Genomic DNA, 22,726 nt, shown 5'->3' on the forward strand with positions numbered 1-22,726 from the left:
AACTAGATGGGGTGTTTTCTCCAAGAATGTATGAGAAAAGAGTCATGTGTCTGAATTCAGGAAATGAGCTCATACTTTAAGAGAAAGAGAATCAGAGATTCCAAGGCACAACTCCAAACAGCCCCATTGATAATATCAAGGAAACTGGACCATCTTCAGGAGTATGCTCTGAAGTTGTTCAATGAACTATAAGAATCAGACAGACAGAATATTTTTGTTACTCACAAAGAAGCCAACATAGTATGAAAGCTAGAAGAGACACTATTTTATTTAACATGTTTAGGCAGTTTAGGTTCAGATCCATTTAGTGGTTACCATAATTTTTAATAGACTTACACAGCACTGATTAAATTTCCTTTTACAATTCCAATAACTACAAACACGTTTTCCATTAGGAAATGTTGTCCAGAGGTCATAAACAAAAGGACCTATCTCTCTATAACTGAAGAGATATTCCTTCTGATTTTTTAAGACTAAAATTGCTGATCTTTCAAAGTAAAAAAAAAAAAAAAAAGCCTATCAGTTTATGATTTGATGGAGCCCAGAGGATTGAGGAAAGCAACCGATGAGCAGTAATACTTCACATTCTATAGATATTTATCAAGTGATTTTAAATCCCAACATTATAAAGTCAAATGAATGTAAATAACAACTTTAAGGAAAGCAATCTAAGTATCACAATATCCTTTCATTAAAGTTCATTCACGTACCAGCTCATGTACCAGCTTTTAGTGCTATATCATTATTATTTTATTCATTTTTTTAGTTGTAGTTGAACACAATACTTTTATTTTATTTATTTTTATGTGCTGCTGGGGATCAAACCCAGGGACTCATATGTGCTAGGAGAGTGCTCTACTGCTGAGCCAGAACCCCCAACCCCATATCATTGTTTTTAAGAAATAATTTTAACAAACCTGAAGAAATCAGAATGAAGTCACCAAATCTGAAAGGGGTAGGATATCTGAGATTAATCAAAGGTAAGAGTAGCAAGTAAAGAAGTTTAAGCAGCCTCCTAAAAATCATTTGAAAACTAGAAGCAATTAAAAAAAATCCTCAAACTGCAAAGCTCTCTAAAACTCCAAAGTGTGGTCATGTGGGAAAAAAAATACACAAAATAGCTCATGTGCATAAATATCATTGCCTTGAATCACTGTCAAAAGAGCATCTATTTATTTTCAATATTTTCAACTCAAAAAAATCAGGGTACAATAAATACAATATTTAAATTTCCAAAGCAATTCAGTAATTCACTTTGTAGATGAGCAAATGTAAAGCATTTACATATGTGAGATTTTACTGAAAATGAGATACTATTACATCAAATGAAAGTGAAAATAAACAACTACCATTTGCATGAGTGATATACTCTCCTGCAGGACTGGTGACCCTAGGTGATGTGACCTTCTCTAATAAGGTACTCTTTTGTTTCTCTTCCAAATCTTATTCCATGTTTGGTGACATACAATTCTACTGCCTTTACAGCTTTACAATTTAACCATACTGTAAGACAGAAAAGTGCCTGCTCCAACCCTTGAGAAACATAAATCCATATCCAAGAAAAGTAGCTGGTTGGTTGTGCCATCAGCCATTAAATAATGTAAGAGTCCATGCAGGTCACCAGGAGCTTACAAGTCATCCATGGAATTTTCAGTGAATAAATGATACAAGTTATATACAGGCATATTACTATATGTGTGAATAATTAGAATAAAGATAAAAGTTTTAAAAATCGATATTTATTCACTATTTCATTTAACATAGATAAATTTATGACAATACTTCATTTTAAACCCTCAATTTTAAACATATGATTATCTGTTATTTTTGCACTAAAAAGATGGAATTTAATAAAAAATGTACCTAAATTAGTCTTTCGAGGGCTTTAGAATATAAATTTATTGAAGAAATATCACTATTCTCATTTTTGTGATGTAATTTCATTCAAGAGACAAAATTGAAATTGGCTCGACATCAGAATTTCAAACACTACAGCAATCCCTTTAGACACTGATAAAGTTGGTCTTTTAGCCAAGAGAATGGAATTTATGAAGTTCAGTGTTCTGGGTAGAGAATGAGGTCCAATTTTTCACTGGATTCAAATACAATGGAAAGGAGATATTCAATGTTTATTAACTTATCTCAAACAAATGTTATAAAGCATCTAAATGACTTTAATCAGAAATAAATCTTTGGTCATTCAAATCCTATCCCCTGTCCCCTATGACTAATGATATAGATAGAAAACCTTCTTGTTTGGAGGCAGAAGAGTGGGCTGAAAGCAGAACTGCACTCCTTGTCATAGAGTCTGTGTGACAGGGCAGGTCATTTCCTGGCATGTATTTCCTTATGATAGGGCCAATAGTTATGAAGACAAAGTCTGTATAGACCTCTGCATGGCTTTTCTTATACTTGTAGATGGACAACATGCCTTTATTTTATTTGTTCATTTTTTGTGGTGCTAAGGATCAGACCCAGTGCTTCACACATGCTAGGCAAGCGCTCTGCAATTCAGTTACATACAGCCCCGCCTGACCTCTGCAATTTTTAAATTACTATGCAACTCTTCCTAATATTTTTTTACATTTATACATTATTTCTGAATTTGCTCTCCAATTAACTCCAAAGCTACCCAAACAGCAAGTAGCCTCAACCAAGGACAGGATGGGAAAGCAGATGAGAGCATGTGTTTCTCAAGAACAGAGGACGAAGCAGTTTTACTCCCAGCTATCATGGAGCAGAGGACAGTCTTTCAACTAGAAAACAAAACATTGGTTAGGTTTCAAGAAACACAGAGATCAAAAGATCCCTGGGGTCCCTATAGTGACATTTGAAAAATTATCAAGATTTGGGAGCATATTGCAGACCCGAATAGCATGACATAATGATTTAGATTTAAGAAGGCGCTGTTTCTGCTGTCAGGAACAACTTTGGCAGTAAACTGCTCTAAAAAGCATTGGGAACAAGAGCAGAATGGGGTTATTGAATGCTGTCATCCTAGCCAGACTTGTGGACCTTCCACATCTAAAATAATGCCAAGAATGTCTTCAATGTTGACAGTAATGGTTAAGAGTCCAGTTACAACTCAAGGTTGTGACCCAAATATCAATTGGGTCTCTGATGGGACATGGTTGAAGTAGGAAAAGCCATCTACAAAAGCAAGAACTTATAGGTACCCTAATGTAGCAGTTTTAGGACAGCAGGACATTAGAACATTCAGCTTTGCAAGATTTGCTTCACTCATTAGTGTTTCTGAAAAGAATACTGACACTGAAATGCAGATAAAGGGAAATCCAATCAAGGAGATTAAACCATCCAGGGTACATGTGAACAGAAAATAAGTATTACCCTTTTCCAGTCAAAAAGTTTAAGTACAGTTGATCTTTCCTGCAATGCTTGTTTTGGAGTCTCAAAAAATAAGTAAATACAATCTCAAAAAATTAATGAATACAATATCATAGTATTCATAGTACAAATCTTAATACCACTCTATATCAAGAACAGCCAGAATTAAGCCTTGACTTTGCTACTTACCAGTTATGAAATTTTAGGAAAATTATAATACCTCTGATTTAATATCCTCAAGTATAAAACTCCTCATATATTATTTATTTTTGAGAATAAAATGAATCAAAGTAAAAAAATGTTATAGCTTGTACATATAAAGTTGATGCATTATCTTGAAGAACTAATTAAATATAGCATTTAAACAGAACCAATTCAAATACATGTAGGATTTGTACAACCTTCTGAGAAACTGATACCCATTCATTTACAAAATTTACTATAAAAAATGGAATCATATATTATTTGTAAATATTGCATTGTGATTAGAAATATATTACTGGTTCCCAAAGGTATACAAAATCTTCCAAGATTTATCTCCCTGTGTAATACACTGCTAAAGAAAAAACAAACTAGAACTTCACATAATCTTAAAAACATTTACTCACCCAAGGGATAGATCTCAGTGAGAATCAATAAAAAAGAATATTTTGTTCTTCTATGATACTTTATAGTTTACAAATGTTTTACCAAACATACTTTCTATCAAAACTTTTCATCTGGATCTCTACTCTAGCTTTTCTCAGGAAGCCCCAAGAAATTTGATATCTGGAAAGCTCCTGAGCTTTTTCTACTGTTTTCTGTTATGAAATCCATAAGGCAACTTGGGGTCTTAACTACAGTTATTACTGTAACAAAAGTAATTAAAATATCCTTTTCTGGAAAACTTGAATTTGATATCTTAATTAGTTTAGGCTACCTGTTCAAAGTTCTACTATTTAATATGTGATCTTAGATTATACTAGATAATTACATTATAAAGGTATTATATTGTATGATATCAGAAAATTTACGTATTTCCATAGCATATTAATGTGACTGACCCTTCCAAGTATGTTATGTTGTCATATCAATGCTCCTTTCTCATGCTTCCCTGTTTGATTGAGATATAAATGCTTTTTTATTTATACATTTATTTATTATTGAATAAATAGTCAACTTGCTCAGGCTGGTCTCAAACTCAAAATCCTCCTGCCTGAGCAGCTGGGATTACAGCACTGTGCCACCATCACCAGCTCTTAACAATTGAAGAGAGATGTTTCTAGTCCATAAAAGTGTTAAAAAATTAGGCTAGTTTTCAGTTTCATTGGAATTCACATGCTATCTCAAGCATTTTTAGAGGGAATAGGGATTTTGAACTCCTGATTTTATTTCTTTATTTTAGTTTTATTCAGAAGATTTTAAAAATCAAGTTTTGACAAATAGTGTTTTTTTCAAAAAGATTTTTATTTAATCTAATTTCCCAAATACATTGTATGTTCAGGATGTATTTTTCTGTGTCTGACACTCTGAATTGTGTGCCCATTTTCTATTCTAAAGTTTTGGGGATTTTCTCTTTTATTCAATTGATTTTTTCAGATTTTTTTCTATTTCTTTAATCATGTACATAGCCAGCTTTTGAATTTGTAGTTACTATTTTCTCATTTCTTATTATGTTATTCTTTCTTGAAGTACTTATTATTAATACATTATAGTATTAATAATATTTTATAATTAAAACATTATTACTCTGAGTTTACTGTGCTATTTGTTCTCAATCCTTAGCACATTAATTTTAAAATATTTTGTCTTATCTTAAAATAAAATTAATTGTAGGACAAAGTTTCCCTATTACTACTACTTTAGCGATTTCTTATAAGTTTTAGTATATGTTTATGTCCTATGATGTTTATTCAGTTTTAAATATATTCTTATTTCATTTTGAATTTGTTTTTTGCCCTCTAAAATATTTGAAAGTGATTCATAAATTTTAAATCTAGACCACAGGAGCCCAGGCCCAGCCCAGACTGCCCACACCAGCCCGAGCGGGACACAGGGTCACAGTAGGCCTGGTCCATCCCTTCTTCACCTGTTGGGCAGACACCCATGGGAGCCTAGCCTCTGGCACAGAATCTCCTCTTCCAACCAGCAGACTACTGCAGGAGCCCAGGCCTGGCCCAGATCCATCCACACCATCTTGCACAGGACCCAGGTCCAGGGTAGATCTGACTTACCCCCCAACCTGGGAGCCTAAGCCTAACCCGCTTCCATTTTGGGACCCTGCAGTCATCGCCATAGCTTTCCCCACACAGTAGCCCAAAACTTTTTGACAGCAGACAGGGCCTAGAAGCAGCTGCATCTCAGAGCAGGCATCCCAAAGGGAGTGTGCGGCCCACCTTGCAGCCCCATCTCTGTAAGACATTGCTTCCATCTTGGGGCACCTCAACTATTATCTTGAGTTACCTCGCCTATTGCCACCACCAACTTTAGATGCAGTAACATGCATTGAGGGACACCAGCAGGGTCTGGAAGCCCAACGTCACGGTGAGGTACAGACAATCTGCACAGGTACTACAAGAATATAGGGAAGAAACTGTGATATCTCAGATCCATACTGCAAGAAAGGAAGACACATAGACAACATGAGAAAAACAAGGGAGGAAACTGCCCCCAAACAAACCAGGACACTATAATAACAGAACCCATGGACAGTGAAGTTGATGAAATGTCAGAGAAGGAGTTCAGAAGATTCATAATTAAATTTTAAATCTAGAAGGGTGGAGAACTTTGTATTTTAATAATAATGCATGGTAATTAGAGAAAGTGGTCTTCATTTACAGGTTTGTATTTATTGAGACTGAATGTAAGGTCTAGTTCACAAGTATACTTTATATTCTATGTGTGGTTAAAAAGATTCTCAGCACAACATATAAATAAATAAAAATAAAGGTCCCTTAATAACTTAAAAATATTTTAAAAAACATGGACTTCACTTTTGAGAGCATTGTCATTGCTGTAATATCTACAGGTCTTGTTCATTAATTTTAATGCTCAAATTGACTTTTTTCAGATATTGCTTCATCTGTAAAGAGTGGCAGCATACATTAACCTCCACTCAAAATCCCATACTACAATTCTAGATTTGTTAATTTCTTTTTGAAACTTTGTTATATTTGTATTATTTATTTTGAGACTCAGTAAGTAAATACAGGTTTAAAGCTATTACATGCTATTATTTTTATGAATATGAAGTGGCTTTTTTATCTCTGCTAATCATAGTTAAAGTCATTTTTCTTTGTATTAATTTAGTTATAGCAGTTTGTGTTGGTATTTCAGTTTTACTTATTTATTTTCAGTTTGTATTTGTCCTTCAATTTTATAGTTGTTCCCTCTGAATAGTATGGCTGTACTGACATAAGGGTCGGGAGTTGAGCCTTTTGACCCCCAATCTGAAAGCCCCCCTCTTTTAAGTAATGGAGTTGTCTCATTTGCATTTGCTAATGTTACTTACATATTTAAGTTGATTTCTGCTACTATTTGTTTCTTCTATTTATTATACATTTTTCTGCTACATTTTTAAAATTTTTCTTCCTATTCTTTCTTTTCTCATTTGAAAATTACATATTTCCCACTATCTTAGAGGACAGTCTAAAATTTGAGCATGTGTCCTTGAATTAACAATGTCTAAAGTAGTCAGAATACATAACCTCTTTTCAAAGAATTTAAAAATCATAAACTATTTTAGTTTTAACCTTACCCCATTTTGCATGGTATTGTTTGGTAAGTTAATGATACCTTATTATAAATGCTCTTAATGTAGTTATTATTGTCATTTGGTTTGTATATACTGAATGTCTGTTTAAATCAACCAACATGTTGAACAATTTCTCCCCACACAATAGTATTTGGTCTCATCCCTTTATTCCAACTCTGTATTCTTAATACTAAAGCATTTCTGTTGACTGTTATTTCAATGGGAATACAATAGTTAAAATGCCCTATTTTCCACCTGTAATTTTCTTATTTCAAACCATCATTTATGAAATACATAAATGACTAAATACAAAATTTAAATTGACAATAGTTTTTCCCTTGCCATTGAAAATATATTATTTCATTGCTGTGAACTCTGTATTTACTGCTAAAAACTTGAGATCACTATTTTTTTCTTTATATATAATTAAATGCACTCTCTCTTCCTCCCTCCCTGTCCCTCCCTGTCTCTCTCTTTCTCCCTCCCCCACTCCCTACTGCTCTCCCACTCCTATGCTCTTGCTATTTTAATTAGAGATATTAAAACATTTCTACAATATTTCTATGGTTCATTTGAGTTATTTGTTCTATAAGAATTCAATTTTTTTAAAAAATTCTGAATATGTCTTTGCCATTGTATATGCAGATAAGGCTTCTCCTGGATTATCTCTTTCTGGAGTTTCTGTACTTATATCTGTCTTTTGTGTCATTTAGATTCTCTTCCTTATTGTTTTATTTCATCTTTGCTGAACATTATATAATTTACTCAGATCAATATTCTATCTATTATCTCTCCAACTCTGTCAATGTACTTTATCTATTTACTTTTTAATTTCAAGGATTACATATTTCCTTCCAGACATTCTATTTAGTTCTAATTAAAATCTTTATGTCATTTTATGGTGTTTTAATATCATTAGTGTCTCATTACTTTCTTATATAGCCAGAATTATTTTAAACATTTTTTCAGACTCTAATAGTCATGAACAACATAATACAGAATACCGGTGTCTTCTGAGTCCTTATACAGTGAGAAATAAGGTAAATCAGAGACAAAATGTCATGCTTTAATACATGAATCTTGTGATGAAGACACAAACATAACTTAAAAATGGATTTTCTAATGTTTCCTACTATGTGATTAACTGTTTTTGATCTGCTCAACAGGCTCACCACTCCCTATTGTGGCAGAGAACTTGCTTCCCATAGGCAGCCACCATTATACAAGAAAAAGGAGAAGGGCAAAGCTATCCCCAGTCATGTAGGGAGAAGAGCACAGCCAGGTGAAGGAAACATCAGGAGCAGGGGATGAGCGTCCACTCCATGCCCCACAATAGTCTTCTGTAAATTCACAGTCTTCTAGCAGAAATTGTTGAAGTCAGATGTTTCCATTTGTAGGATATAATATCTCCCATTCATCAATTTTCACTTATTAATTATTCCTAATCATAAAATCTGTAAGAACAAGTTCCAATTAGAACCAGTCAGCATGGGCAAAGTAACTTGTACTTTACCATGCACAGTGGGGAATTGGAAGTCTGATGCAGTCCTGTTGACAGTTGAAAATCAAGAGGTGGACCTGGGCAGTGCTCTCTGGAAACTTCCCTGGTACCTCCAATAAACCAGAGATCGAGAGGCATACCATACTTCTCCTCTTAAAGATCATGCTTTCTCTATTGCCAGTGTCCATTTTTTTCCATTCTAGTCCATGACTATTTGAACAACATGTCTGAAAATTTTTTTGGCATAATTGAAAAAACTGGTTACCAAGGATCACCATGGTTATCTCAGTGTTGCAGCAGGCTCTGCCTCTGTAACAAAGGCATAATGGAAATCAGTGTGGAGGTTCACAAAAAACTAAAAATAGAACTATCATATAATCCACCTCTACCACTCTTCAGTTTTTATCTGAAAGAATTAAATCAGTATACTTCAGAGACGCAGGTATAATGATATTTATCACAACACACAATTCACAGTAGTTATGGAATCAGGCTAGGTGTCCATCAACAGAAGAATGGATAAAGAAGAGACAGTATATATGCACAAGGGAGTTTTATTCAGCCATAAAAAATAAAATTATATTTTGCAGGAAAATTATGGAGCTAACAGCAGCAGGTTAAGCACAATATGTCAGACTCAGACAAGTTTTACTCTCATAGTTGGAAACTAAAAGGAAAAAAAAGGACATCATGAAAGTACAACAGAGACTCTGAGAACAGAGGAAGGAAGTTGGGGAGAGAGATGAAGGGATGGTAATGGGACATAGTGAGAAGTAAAACTGATCAAATTATGTTATTTGTATGCATGAATATGCCACAATGAAAGTTACTGTTCTGTGTAACTAATGTACACCAATTAAAAAAGAAAAGGGAAAATGACAATATGATGTAATATTGGGACACAATTTACAGAGTATATGGAGAATTACTACTCCATTGTCATTCTTGTGACAAAATCTAAAAAAAATTATATTAATAATATCATTATAATTTATAATAAAAATAGAAAACATTCCATACAAAATGTTTTTGTAATTTTGTACATCAGAAAAGTAATAAAGTAAAATTGTATTTATATTTTAAAACAATTTTAGCAATGTGATACATCTAAAAACAAATATTCAACAACTTATGATAAATTTTCAATAAGTAAACAGTGCACAGATAATAGAAAAAATGAGAAAATAATATATATTATTACAGTTATCTTAGAAAATATTGAAATTTGTATATCAGGTTAAGAATTTTCAGCATAGTCATCTCTTTGCCTGTTTACTCAAAAGGAAAATTATCCATTGTCATACCCTCAAAAAGACATTGTCACATTTGTTTTATTCACCAAATGTACCTACTGAATTCTATGGCTCTACCAGCTGGAATATGGGGTTTTCACGCCTTAAATTCTATACAGGAATAGTCTATGAAAGTCAACATATAAAGAAGTGGTTTAGCTGTTTCAAGGTACTCCTGGCTTCTGGGGGTAAATTCCTCAATGTCAAATGACATAAACCTGTCTCCTATGCATGGGAATCCTATTATCATCATGTTTCTAGGGTCTTCTGGAAAAGAGAAAGCAGTAGCTTTCATTTCCTGTTATTTTACTTTCTAAATTCCTTCTTCCTTACTTGAATTTCAATTACGATTCACTATTTTGTATCCTGATGTTGTACTCCCTTCCTGACAACCCAAAAATATACAGTGATTTTCATTTCCCCAAATACTATTAACATAAGGTGATTATGGTCCAGAAGTTTTACCAAGGCTTTATTAAAAGTGGAGAATAATTACCAAACAGATTACAAATGCAAACTTAACTGATGTTCAAACTTTCATTGATCATGTTCCATGCATAGATCTCTTATTTACTGGTCATATTGTCTCTTTGGGTTCTGATCTTGTAGTTCTACTTTATTCCTATTCTCTCTATTAAAAGACCCTAAAATTTTTATTTTTTTTTCAAAAAAGAAAAAAGAAAAGTCTGTTTCTGACTTCAGCTAATCATCTCACATCTACACTGCGCCCCCCAAAGACTCCTCTTCCAAACTAAAAGAACCATGAAATTGATCTTCTAAACAAAAGTAACAACAGTAATAATAGTAATAATAATACAAAAACCTGTCTCATTGTAGAACACTGTAGCCACTGAAGCAGGAACAAATTTTATTTCTGAACTCCACCAGTACACTCTACACACGCTACCCAGGAACTATCCAGAACCCCACGCGGCTAGTCCAGGAACCAGCCACCGGAAATATCTCCTCTGAAAATCCTTCCTCCTGCACTTCCCCAACCAATGGGAACTCTCCAGGAATCCCTGAGAATCCCCACGAGAACTCCAAAGTAGCATGAGAACTCCAAAGTATCGGCCGAAGCAGATAGTAATGCCTCGCCTGTCAACCAATACTATTGACAAAATGCCAGGGGCCATTCTGACTCGGCTGTGGGTCTCAGCATCTCCCCCCTTCTGTTTAATTAAACAACAAGCAATGTGGCTTAGGGACCGTGCCCATTAGGTTGTCCAATACAACATATGATCCTTACCCGTCATCTGATGAGCTGACTTCTAGGCGTCAGCCTCCTGTCTTAGGTTGGTACCACTACAATTGGATCATACCCATCACTGACTAATGGTCCAGCATACAGCCATACTTGTGGATAGGCCTTTGCACCAGTGGGGGGGGGTGAGGTTCTTTGCCTCACATCTGTTGGCCCCCAAATTTGGCCTTTGCACCATTTGGGGGGTGAGGTTCTTTGCCTAATCTCTGTTTGCCCCCAAATTTTAGACCATCATTAGCAGAAGGGAGGAGGATACAGAAATGCCATGACACCAAGCCAATTGATGGCTCCTTTGGAAAAATTGTATCACCAGTGACACCATCAGCAAAGATACACCAACACTACCACAATTCGCTGCACCAACAGATAGTTCACAATGCATACAAGTGATACATAGTCCAGGCAAGTTCTGCAAGCAGTTCAAAGCAGAAGAATCCATCAATATGTCCATTTTCTCCCAAAGTAAATCAACTCCTTGATTGAGCACTACTTATTGAGTTATTATTCATTGATGCATCAGTTTATACAGTTTGTTGTGATAACTATCGAAGAAGCTGTAGTTTGGTTTTATCTTTGTCTTCACCGGCACTGGGATAAAGATAGGAATTCTGGCAATGATGCTAAAAAAAAAATTATGTAACATTCCAAAAGGTACTAAGAAAACAATTTTCTTAACAATTTACATTATCCTGAACAGAATTATTAAATATAATGAAAAGGAAAAGTGAAAGTAAACAAACAGATCTGTTAACCTCCTTATTTGTTCACATATTAAAACAATGCTCAACAGTTGTTTACCCAATTTAAATTAAACCATTTAAATCACATGAATAAAAAAAAAATTCGAATTCATTTTTTCAGGAGCGCTCCTCATATATGATATATGGACATACGCACATACAGACATACAACACAAAACACAAGTGTGCACACATAACATACAACACATGAGACAATAGTAAAGGCCTTGTAGCTTTACACAGGTGAAATCTCCATTGCAATGTTTAAAAACTCCACAGTCAAAAAATAAAACCGATCAGAAAAACATTAACCTAGGTCTGTATGAGCTCAAAAAATAAAATAGAACTTTATGATGTAGGAAAAGGGAATAATAAAATAGATATTGAAAAAAGCATCCTGGTTAATCACTGTCGCAGATGTAAGAATAGCCAAGCTGGAGCTCTGGATATCAGCTGTTATGGATTTGAGTCAAATCATCTTCTTTTTGGTCTGTAGAAATCACTTTGGTTAGTCTCTCTGGAATCCAAATTGGCTGCTGTTCTCCCTGTGGAAACAAACAAACAGAACCCTGACTCCAGACAATCACTGGGTCAGGACCTTAGTTAATCTGTCTGGAATCCAAATTGGCTGCTGTTCTCCCTGTGGAAACACACAAACAGAACGCCGACTCCAGACAATCACTGCGTCAGGACCTTTCCATTGTCCTGTTAGAATATCCTTCCAAAGTACCTTAGGCTTACGTACATTTTTTGGACACATATGCCTTTCCGCAGCACTAAGCCCTGATGAATCCAAACTTTAAAAAGTTTAGAGTAAAAAGGGCTATTTTAAGTTTATCTTTGGGGGATATATACCCCTTCCCAATTCCCTCTTTTTGATTTAATAAGTACATTTTAATAGTTTGATGAGCTCTTTCAACTATGCCTTGTCGCTGAGGATTGTATGGAATTCCTGTTATGTGAGTAATGCCAAATGATGAGCAAAATTGTTTAAAGGAGGTGGAAGTATAACCAGGTCCATTATCTGTTTTTAACTGTTTTGGAATGCCCACAGTGGCAAAATTTTGTAAGCAATGAGCTATAACATCTTCAGTTTTTTCTCTGGCATGAAGGGAGCCCATCAAAAATCCGGAAGAAGTATCAGCTGTAACATGCAAATATTTTAATTTTCCAAATTCTGGCAAGTGTGTGACGTCCATCTGCCAAATATGGTTAGGTACAAATCCTCTAGGATTGACTCCAAGATTAACTTGTGGTAAAAAGTTCACACAATTTTGACATTGTTTTATTATTTGTCTAGCTTGTTCCTTAGTTATTTTAAAATGCTTTTGTAAAGTATTAGCATTGATATGGAACCTTTTATGAAAATTTGTAGATTCTTCTAGTGTAGAGAAAATATGTATGTCATGTGTAGTTTTATATGCTAAATCATTGCCCAAACTAAGGGCTCCAGGCAATCCTGTATGTGCCCTGATATGTCCTATAAAGAGTGGATCTTTTCTGTCCCAGATTAGACTTTGTATGGTGGAAAAAAAAGAGAAAAGAGTAGAGGAAGGGGAAATCCTACCAGCATCTTCAAGGGATACTATAGCTTTGACTATGTACTGACTATCAGAAAATAAATTAAATACAGAATCTTTAAACATCACAAAAGCTTGTAATACTGCATTAAGCTCTACCTTTTGAGCTGATTGTTTGGGAACTAAAAATGTAAAAGTTTGATCAGGGGTAACTACTTCTGCTGTACCATTATTTGACCCATTAGTGAATAGATTTGGAGCATTCATGATAGGTGTTTTTCTTGTCAATTTTGGAAAAACTACAGGATGCGAAGACCAAAAAGACAATAAAGGATTAGATGGTAAGTGGTTATCAAATGAAACATTAGATTTACACATGATTATTGCCCAAGAATTTAACTCATTAGCTAAATCATCAATTTGATCCATAGTATATAGAGTAATAATTTTATTGGGAGAAATTCCAAACACTCTGTTTGCTGTTTTTATTCCTTTGAGATCCTACAGCCTCAGGATACATAGTAAGAATAGTGTTAGGAGAATAAGATAAATGTATTCACAATAATGGACCTTCTTGCCAAAATACTCCTGTAGGAATATTTTTTATTGGTAGTACAATAAATAATAAAGTCAAACTTATATCAATTCTATCCAAATGCATATTTTCCATATATGTTTCAATGATTTTTAATGCCTTTCTTGCTTCAGGCATTAAAATGTGAAGTCAAACAACAAGTGCTGGCGAGGATGTGGGGAAAAGGGTACACTTGTACATTGCTGGTGGGACTGTAAATTGATGCAACCAATCTGGAAAGCAGTATGGAGATTCCTTGGAAAGCTGGGAATGGAACCACCACTTGACCCAGCTATTCCCCTTCTTGGTCTATTCCCTAAAGACCTAAAAAGAGCATACTACAGGGACACTGCTACATCGATGTTCATAGCAGCACAATTCACAATAGCTAGACTGTGGAACCAACCTAGATGCCCTCCAATAGATGAATGGATAAAAAAAATGTGGCATTTATACACATTGGAGTATTACTCTGCATTAAAAAATGACAAAATCATGGAATTTTCAGGGAAATGGATGGCATTAGAGCAGATTATGCTAAGTGAAGCTAGCCAATCCCTAAAAAACAAATGCCAAATGTCTTCTTTGATATAAGAAGAGCAACTAAGAACAGAGTTGGGAGGAAGAACATGAGAAGAAAATTAACATTAAACAGGGACGAGAGGTGGGAGGGAAAGGGAGAGAGAAGGGAAATTGCATGGAAATGGAAGGAGACCCTCATGGTTATACAAAACTACATACAAGAGGAAGTGAGGGGAAAGAGAAATAAATAAATAAATAAATAAATAAAAACAAGTGGGAGAAATGAATTACAGTAGATGGAGTAGAGAGAGAAGATGGGAGGAGAGGGAGGGGAGGGGAATAGTAGAGGATAAGAAAGGCAGCAGAATACAACAGACAGTAGAATGGCAATATGTAAAACCATAGATGTGTAACCGATGTGATTCTGCAATTTGTATACAGGGTAAAAATGGGAGTTCATAATCCACTTGAATCAAAGTGTGAAATATGACATATCAAGAATTATGTAATGTTTTGAACAACCAACAATAAAAATTGAAAAAAAAAAGAAGAATCAAAAAAAAATGTGGGGTGAATTTGGATCTGGTGGACCTTCTGGATATCAAATAAAGGTCCCAACTCTCCTGTTGGTATGCCTAGATAAGGCCTTATCCAATATATGTCTCCTAATAACTTTTGAAAGTCGTTAAGTGATTTGAGTTGATCTACTTGTATTTGAGTTTTTGGTGGACGTACCATGGTTGAGGATAATAGAACTCCTAAATAAGTAATTGGAAAATTTAATTGTACTTTATCTATTGTTATCTCTAGATTACAATTTTTTAATAAATTTGTAAGTGTGGCATAACATTCTAGCAATGTGTTTTTTATCTTTGTGTGCTAACAATATATCATCCATATTGAAATATTTGTAGTTCAGGATTTTTATTTCTAAGTGGCTGGATTGCTTTGTTAACATAAATTTGACACATAGTTGGGCTGTTAGCCATCCCTTAAGGGAGTACTTTCCATTCATATCTCTGATCGGGACCTTCATGATTCAGTGCAGGGATAGTAAATGCAAAATGTGGACTATCCTCAGGAGGAATTGGAATTGAAAAAAAAAAAAAAACAATCTTTAATATCTATAGCTAAAACATACCAGGTTTTTGGCAAAGCAGACAATTGAGGAATCCTCAATTGAGCAGGTCCCATAATAACAATCTCATTATTAATGGCTCTTAAATTTGGCAACAATCTCCATTTACCAGATTTCTTTTTAATGACAAAAATGGGAGTATTATGGGGCTGGGAATGTGACTCAAGCGGTAGCGTGCTCGCCTTGCATGCATGCGGCCCCAGTTTGAACCTCAGCACCACATACAAACAAAGATGCTGTGCCCGCTGAAAACTAAAAAATAAATATTAAAAATTCTATCGTTCTATCTCTCTCACTCTCTCTTTAAAAAAAATGGGAGTATTATGGGGAGATATGGAAGTTTGTATATGTACCTCTGCTAATTGTTGTTTGACCAGGTCATGGGCTTCTTGTATCTTTTCTTTAGTCAGGGGCCACTGAGTAACCCATACTGGTCTTTCTGATTTCCAAGTAATTTTTATTATCTCAGTGACCCCTTCTGAAAACCCAATCCATGTCTATTTATTCCTTGATCTATTTGAATTGGTGCTGCTATACCTTGTTCTTGTTCTCCTAATCTTTTTTCTTTCCTGAAACCTTGTCTAGCCCTAATAGTGGGCGCATTTGAATTGATGTTATTTGTTAATGTCAAACCTAATTGATCTAGGACATCTCATCCCCATAAATTTATAGGAAGATGATCCAATACATATGGCTGTATAGTTCCTTCACATCCTTCAGGATCCTTCCAATCTAATACCATTGCACTTCTATGGGAATTAGTTGCCACTCCTAGGCCTCAAAGCGTTTGAGTGGCTTGTTGTAATGGCCAATGTTTTGGCCATTCTTGACGAAATATGATGCTAAGGTCTGCACCTGTATCCAGTAGCCCATTAAATTCATGTCCTTGAATATTTAGTTTTAGCATTGGGCGAGAATCTAAATTCAAAGACAGCATAGCCCAATCTACACCTGTGGAGCCTAATCCCCTGGAACCTCTTTCTATACTACTACTGGAAAATGTATCATGTAGGCTGGGTATTATTAATAAATGTGCTATTCTATCTCCTAGTGAAATTACTTATATGCCCTTGGAGAACTAGCTATAATTTTTATTTTACCTTCATAATCGGGATCAATTACCCCAGGACTTATCATAAGTCCTTTTAGACTAGAAGAACTGCGTCCTAACAATAAGCCTACTGTTCCTTAGGGAAGAGGTCCTTTTACTCCTGTGGGATAGGCAGCTCAAAACAAAAACAAAACAAATCAAATCAAGAACACATTGTTTTTTGAAATGGTCACCCATTCTCTTGCCTTCCCTTAGGGGTGAGCAATTTCACTTACCCCGAGCTTCAGGTGTTCCCCGCACAGGCTGCCAAATGCCGCAGTCTGGCTGGGCACAAATCACGAGCCACTGAAGCAGGAACAAACTTTATTTCTGAACTCCACCAGCACACTCCACATGCTCCCCGGGAACTATCCCGAAACCCACTCAGCTAGTCTAGGAACCAGCCACCGGAAATATCTACTCTGGAAATCCCTCTTCCTGCACTTCCCCAACCAATGGGTACTCTCCAGGAATCCCCGGGAATCCCCATGAGAACTCCAAAGTAGCGTGAGAATCCAAAGTAGTGGCTGAGGTGGATAGTAATGCCTCACCTGTCAACCAATACTATTGGCAAAATGCCAGGGGCCATTCCGACTCCGCTGTGGCTCTCAGCACCTTATTGTCTCATTTCATCTTTGCTGAACATTTTATAATTTACTCAGATCAATTTTCTATCTATTATCTCTACAACTCTGTCAATGTACTTTATCTATTCACTTTTTAATATCAATGATTACACATTTCCTTGTAGACATTCTATTTATTTCTAATTAAAATCTTTATGTCATTTTATGGTGTTTTAATATCATTAGTTCTCATTACCTTCTTTTGTAGCTAGAATTATTTTAAACATTTTTTCAATCTCTAATAGTCATGAACAACATAATGCAGAATATTAGTCTCTTCTGAGTCCTTATACAGTGAGAAATAAGATAAATCAGAGACAAAATGTCACACTTTAATACATGAATTTTGTGATGAAGGCATAAACATAAAAATGGATTTTCTAATGTTTCCTACTATGTGATTAACAATCTTTGATCTGTTCAACAGGCTCACCACTCCCTATAGTGGCAGAGAACTTGCTTCCCATAGGCAGGCCACCATTATACAAGAGAAAGGAGAAGGGAAAGCTATCCCCAGTCATGTAGGGAGAAGAGCACAGCCAGGTGATGGCACTGATGTCCTCCACATGGAAGGAAACATCAGGAGCAGGGGATGAGTGTCCACTCCATGCTCCACAATAGTCTTCTGTAAATTCACAGTCTACTAGCAGAAGTTGTTGAGGTCAGATGTTTCCATTTGTTGGATATAATACCTCCCATTCATCAATTTTCACTTATTAATTATCCCTAATCATAAAATCTGTAAGAACAAGTTCCAATTAGAACCAGTCAGCATGAGCCAAAGTAACCTGTACTTTACCATGCATAGTGGGGAACTGGAAGTCTGCTGCAGTCCTGTTGACAGTTGAAAATCAAGAGGTGGACCTGGGCAGTGCTCTCTGGAAACTTCCCTGGTACCTCCAATAAAACCATAGAGCAAGAGGCATACCATACTTCTCCTCTTAAAGATCATGCTTTCTCTATTGACAGTGTCCATTTTTTTCCATTTTAGCCCATGACTATTTGAATAACATGTCTGAGAACTTTTTTGGCATAATTGCAAGAACTGGTAACCAAGGATCACCATGGTTATCTCAGTGTTGCAGCAGGCTCTGCCTCTGTAACAAAGGCATAATGGAAATCAGTGTGGAGGTTCATCAAAACCTAAAAATAGAACTGTCATATAATCCACCTCTACCACTCTTCAGTTTTTATCTGAAAGAATTAAATCAGTATACTTCAGAGACACAGGTATACTCACATTTATCACAACACACAATTCACAATAGTTATGGAATCAGACTAGGAGTCCCTCAACAGAAGAATGGATAAAGAAGAGACAGAATATATACACAAGGGAGTTCTATTCAGCCATAAAGAATAAAATTATATTTTGCAGAAAATTTATGGAGCTAACAGAAGCAGGTTAAGCATAATATGTGAGACTCAGAAAGAGAAGTTTTATTCTCATATGTGGAAACTAAAAGGTAAAAAAAAGGACATCATGAAAGTACAACAGAGACTCTGAGAACAGAGAAAGGAAGTCAGGGAGAGAGAGGAAGGGATGGTAAATGGAAGTAGTGTGGAGTAAAACTGATCAAATTATGTTATATGCATGCATGAATATGCCACAATGAAAGTCACTGTTCTGTGTAACTAATGTACACCAATTTAAAAAGGAAAGGAAAAATAACAATATGATGAAATAATTAGCTACAATTTGCAGAGTATATGGAGAATTACTACTCCATTGTCATTCTTGTGACAAAATCTAAAAAATACTAATACTATCATTATAATTTATAATAAAAATAGAAAACATTCCATACAAAATATTTTTGTAATTTTTGTACATCAAAAAAGTAATAAAGTAAAAATATGTTTATATTTTAAAACAATTTTAACAATGTGGTACATCTAAAAACAAATAGTCAACAACTTATGATACATTTTCAATATATAAACAGTGAATAGAGAGTAGAAAAAAATGAGAAAGTAATATATTTTATTACAGTTATCTTAGAAAATATTGAATATTTATATCAGGTTAAGAATTTTCAGCATAGTCATCTCTTTGCCTGTTTACTCAAAAGGAAAATTATCCATTGTCCTATCCTCAAAAAGACATTGTCACATTTGTTTTATTCACCAAATGGACCTTCTGAATTCTATGGCTTTACCAGCTAGAATATAGTGTTTTCATACCTTAAATTCCATACAGGAAATGAAAGTCTATGAAAGTCAACATAAACACAAGTGCTTTAGTTGTTTCAAGGTACTCCTGGCTTCTGGGACTAAATTCTTCAAAGTCAAATGATATAAACCTGTATCCTATCCATGAGAATCCTATTATCATCATGTTTCTAGGGTCTTCTGGAAAAGAGAAAGCAGTAGCTTTCATTTCCTGTTATTTTACTTTCTAAATTCCTTCTTCCTTACTTGAATTTCAATTACGATTCACTATTTTGTATCCTGATGTTGTACTCCCTTCCTGACAACCCAAAAATATACAGTGATTTTCATTTCCCCAAATACTATTAACATAAGGTGATTATGGTTCAGAAGTTTTACCAAGACTTTATTAAAAGTGGAGAATAATTGCCGAACAGATTACAAATGCAAACTTAACTGATGTTTAAACTTTCATTGATCATGTTCCATGCATAGATCTCTTATTTCATGGTCATATTGTCTCTTTGGCTCCTGTTATTGTAGTTCTAATTTCTTCCTATTCTCTTGATTAAAAGAGACTAAAATTTTTAATTTTTTTCAAAAAAGAAAAATTAAAAGTCTGTTCCTGACTTCAGCTAATCATCTTACATCTACACTGGCCCCCACAAAGACCCTCTTCCCAACTAAAAAAACCATGAAATTGATCTTCTATACAAAAGTAACAACAGTAATAATAGTAATAATAATACAAAAACCTGTCTCATCCTAGAACAAAGCACAGTCAGCTTTCTCATATCTCATGTTCAGTGAAATAAAACTAAGAAAATAAAATATAAAAGCAAAGGGAGCAAAGGGAGAAAATCGCAGAAATATTTTAAAAAGAACAATAAACTTGAAATCATGTTGCTAAGATTTTATTCTAGGCTTTATATTTAAGGAGCTGTAGGACTTTAAGCAAATCATTATCCTCTTTGAACTTCAGTATTCTAACTCTAAAATAAATATATATATATATTGATAATATAATATGTGTTCGTTAAACCATGCAAGGAAAATATAACATCTCTTATAAAGGTGTTTAATGCACAATGTTTACAGCTACACTGTGGTTGCAAATGATATTTAATATATATATCTCCACTGGAAGATTAAAACCTAGAGTAGAAAGATTACAAGACTGTTGCTTCATCAAAGTAGCAAACAAGAATTCTCCAGCCCAGTGGCATTGCATTATTTAGTCATGTGCAGAACCATTCACCATTTCTTAGAATACAGTCTATTCTTTATAGCACAATTTATGGGACATGTCTGTATTGTACAAAAGTGGATTGCATATGGCAATTTTTAAAAAAAGTTCTTAATGTTATTCTTAAAGAGGCAAAAATAGTGAAAGGAGAAACTATAAATGGTGAGGGAACAAAGAAAACCTACTACAAAACATTGAGAAACGCATTTCAAATTTCCCTCCCCAATGGTAAAAAAGAAATATAAGAAAGATGTCACTAAAAACATTTCAAGTAAACACAGAGAATCTGTCTGTGTTGTAATTGCACATACAGGGAGGTGCTGTTTCTGATCAAAACATTTTCCTGCTCAGGATTTTTCTCAAGGCCACTTTAACATCTTGGTTCCTCAAGCTGTAGATCAAAGGGTTCACCATGGGAACCACATTGGTATAAAAGACTGAAGATATTTTATTCTCATTCATTGACCCAGCAGAGGATGGTTTCAGATACATAAATGCACATGATCCAAAGAACAGAGAAACAACAATTATGTGGGAACTGCAGGTGCTGAAGGCTTTGGACCTGCCCTTAGTGGAGCTTATTTGGAGTGTGCTATAGAGGATGAAACCGTAAGAGATAAAGATGGTGAGACTGGGCACAATGATGTTGATGCCCACCACAATAAATATAACCAGCTCATTGGCATAGGTGCTGGTGCAGGAGAGCTGGAGCAAAGGGAGGGCATCGCAGAAATAGTGGTTTATGATGTTTGCATCACAGAAGTTAAGTCTCAGCATGCATCCAGTGTGGGCCATGGCACCAGAAAGTGCCATCAAGTATGAACCAAGCATAAGGTTGGAGCATACCTTAGGGGACATGGCTATGTTGTACAAAAGTGGATTGCAGATGGCCACGTAGCGATCATAGGCCATTGATGTCAGCACATAGCACTCAGAAATAATAAAAAAACCATAAAAGAAGAGCTGGGTCATACAACCTGTGTAGGAGATAACATTCTTCTTTGAAATGAAGTTCACCAGCATTTTGGGTGTAAACACGGAAGAGTAAGAGAAGTCTACAAAGGACAAGTTAAAGAGGAAAAAGTACATGGGGATGTGAAGATGTGAGTTCAGGCCAATTAGAGTTATCAAACCCAGATTTCCCAACACAGTGACCATATATATTACTAGAAATAGGATGAACAGGGGGACTTGGAGAATAGGCCAATCTGTTAATCCCACCAGTATAAACTCTGTCACAAAAGAGGTATTTTCAGGAGCCATTCTTTTCCAAAAGAATCTGTAGACACAAGGAGAAAAATAAAAGAGTTACATTAAAAGACAACCCAACTCTCCCAAGAACATCTTCTCCCACCACTGAGGTTTGCACCAGAAATATCTGAAACTAATCAACCTGAATCCACATAATCTGCCTTTTGTGTTGCCAGTATACTAATATAAAATTCTTATTAGAATATTAAAACTAAATACAGAACATCACACACTTAGCCTATATAAGTAAGACTGATGCTAGCATACACAAACATGACTGTCAGAAAAACCCAGAAATAAAAAAGAAGAAAGCCGAATCAGAGTAAATTGTCCTCTTATCTCTTACTTCCCCCTTTTCTTGAGCCTCCTATCACTAGTAAATTTGGAGGCAAATATCTTAGCAACCTGGTGCTGACCTTCAATGCAGATTACACACTAGTGGGTTTGCAATCATGAATGCTCTTCCTAATCTAAAACAAAACATGAGTCTAGGAATGATTAAGTTATTGCCCCATGTCACACAAAAGACCTTTAATCTAGAGGAATGAGATATCAGTCCACAGAGAAGTAAATTAATGATTAATGCACAACTTTGGTGTCTATTAATTCTCTGAACATTCTCTGTTTCCTTTTCAAAGAGTTTCCTCTACCACTTTCACTTGAGTCTTAGGATTGCACAAAATGGGAAGAAAATGATATGTCTTAGATCCCTGGTCTTCATCACAAAATGTGA

At 35.1% G+C, this 22,726-nt stretch overlaps 1 protein-coding gene across 1 annotated transcript; it reads right to left on the reverse strand.

Annotated features, from left to right (window-relative positions):
- Positions 1 to 21,072: 21,072 nt before the first annotated feature.
- On the reverse strand, positions 21,073 to 22,005 carry LOC143391092 (olfactory receptor 8B3-like). Its single transcript, XM_077108679.1, has one exon. The coding sequence runs from the start codon at positions 22,003 to 22,005 to the stop codon at positions 21,073 to 21,075; it is 933 nt and encodes a 310-aa protein (XP_076964794.1).
- Positions 22,006 to 22,726: the final 721 nt, after the last annotated feature.

The sequence above is a fragment of the Callospermophilus lateralis genome, chromosome 2, assembly GCF_048772815.1.
Source record: "Callospermophilus lateralis isolate mCalLat2 chromosome 2, mCalLat2.hap1, whole genome shotgun sequence".
In the NCBI taxonomy this organism is placed as follows: domain Eukaryota; kingdom Metazoa; phylum Chordata; class Mammalia; order Rodentia; family Sciuridae; genus Callospermophilus; species Callospermophilus lateralis.

Excerpts from the sequence above, each read along its gene's own strand:
- LOC143391092 (XM_077108679.1), bottom strand. The coding sequence starts at position 22,005 with ATGGCTCCTGAAAATACCTCTTTTGTGACAGAGTTTATACTGGTGGGA.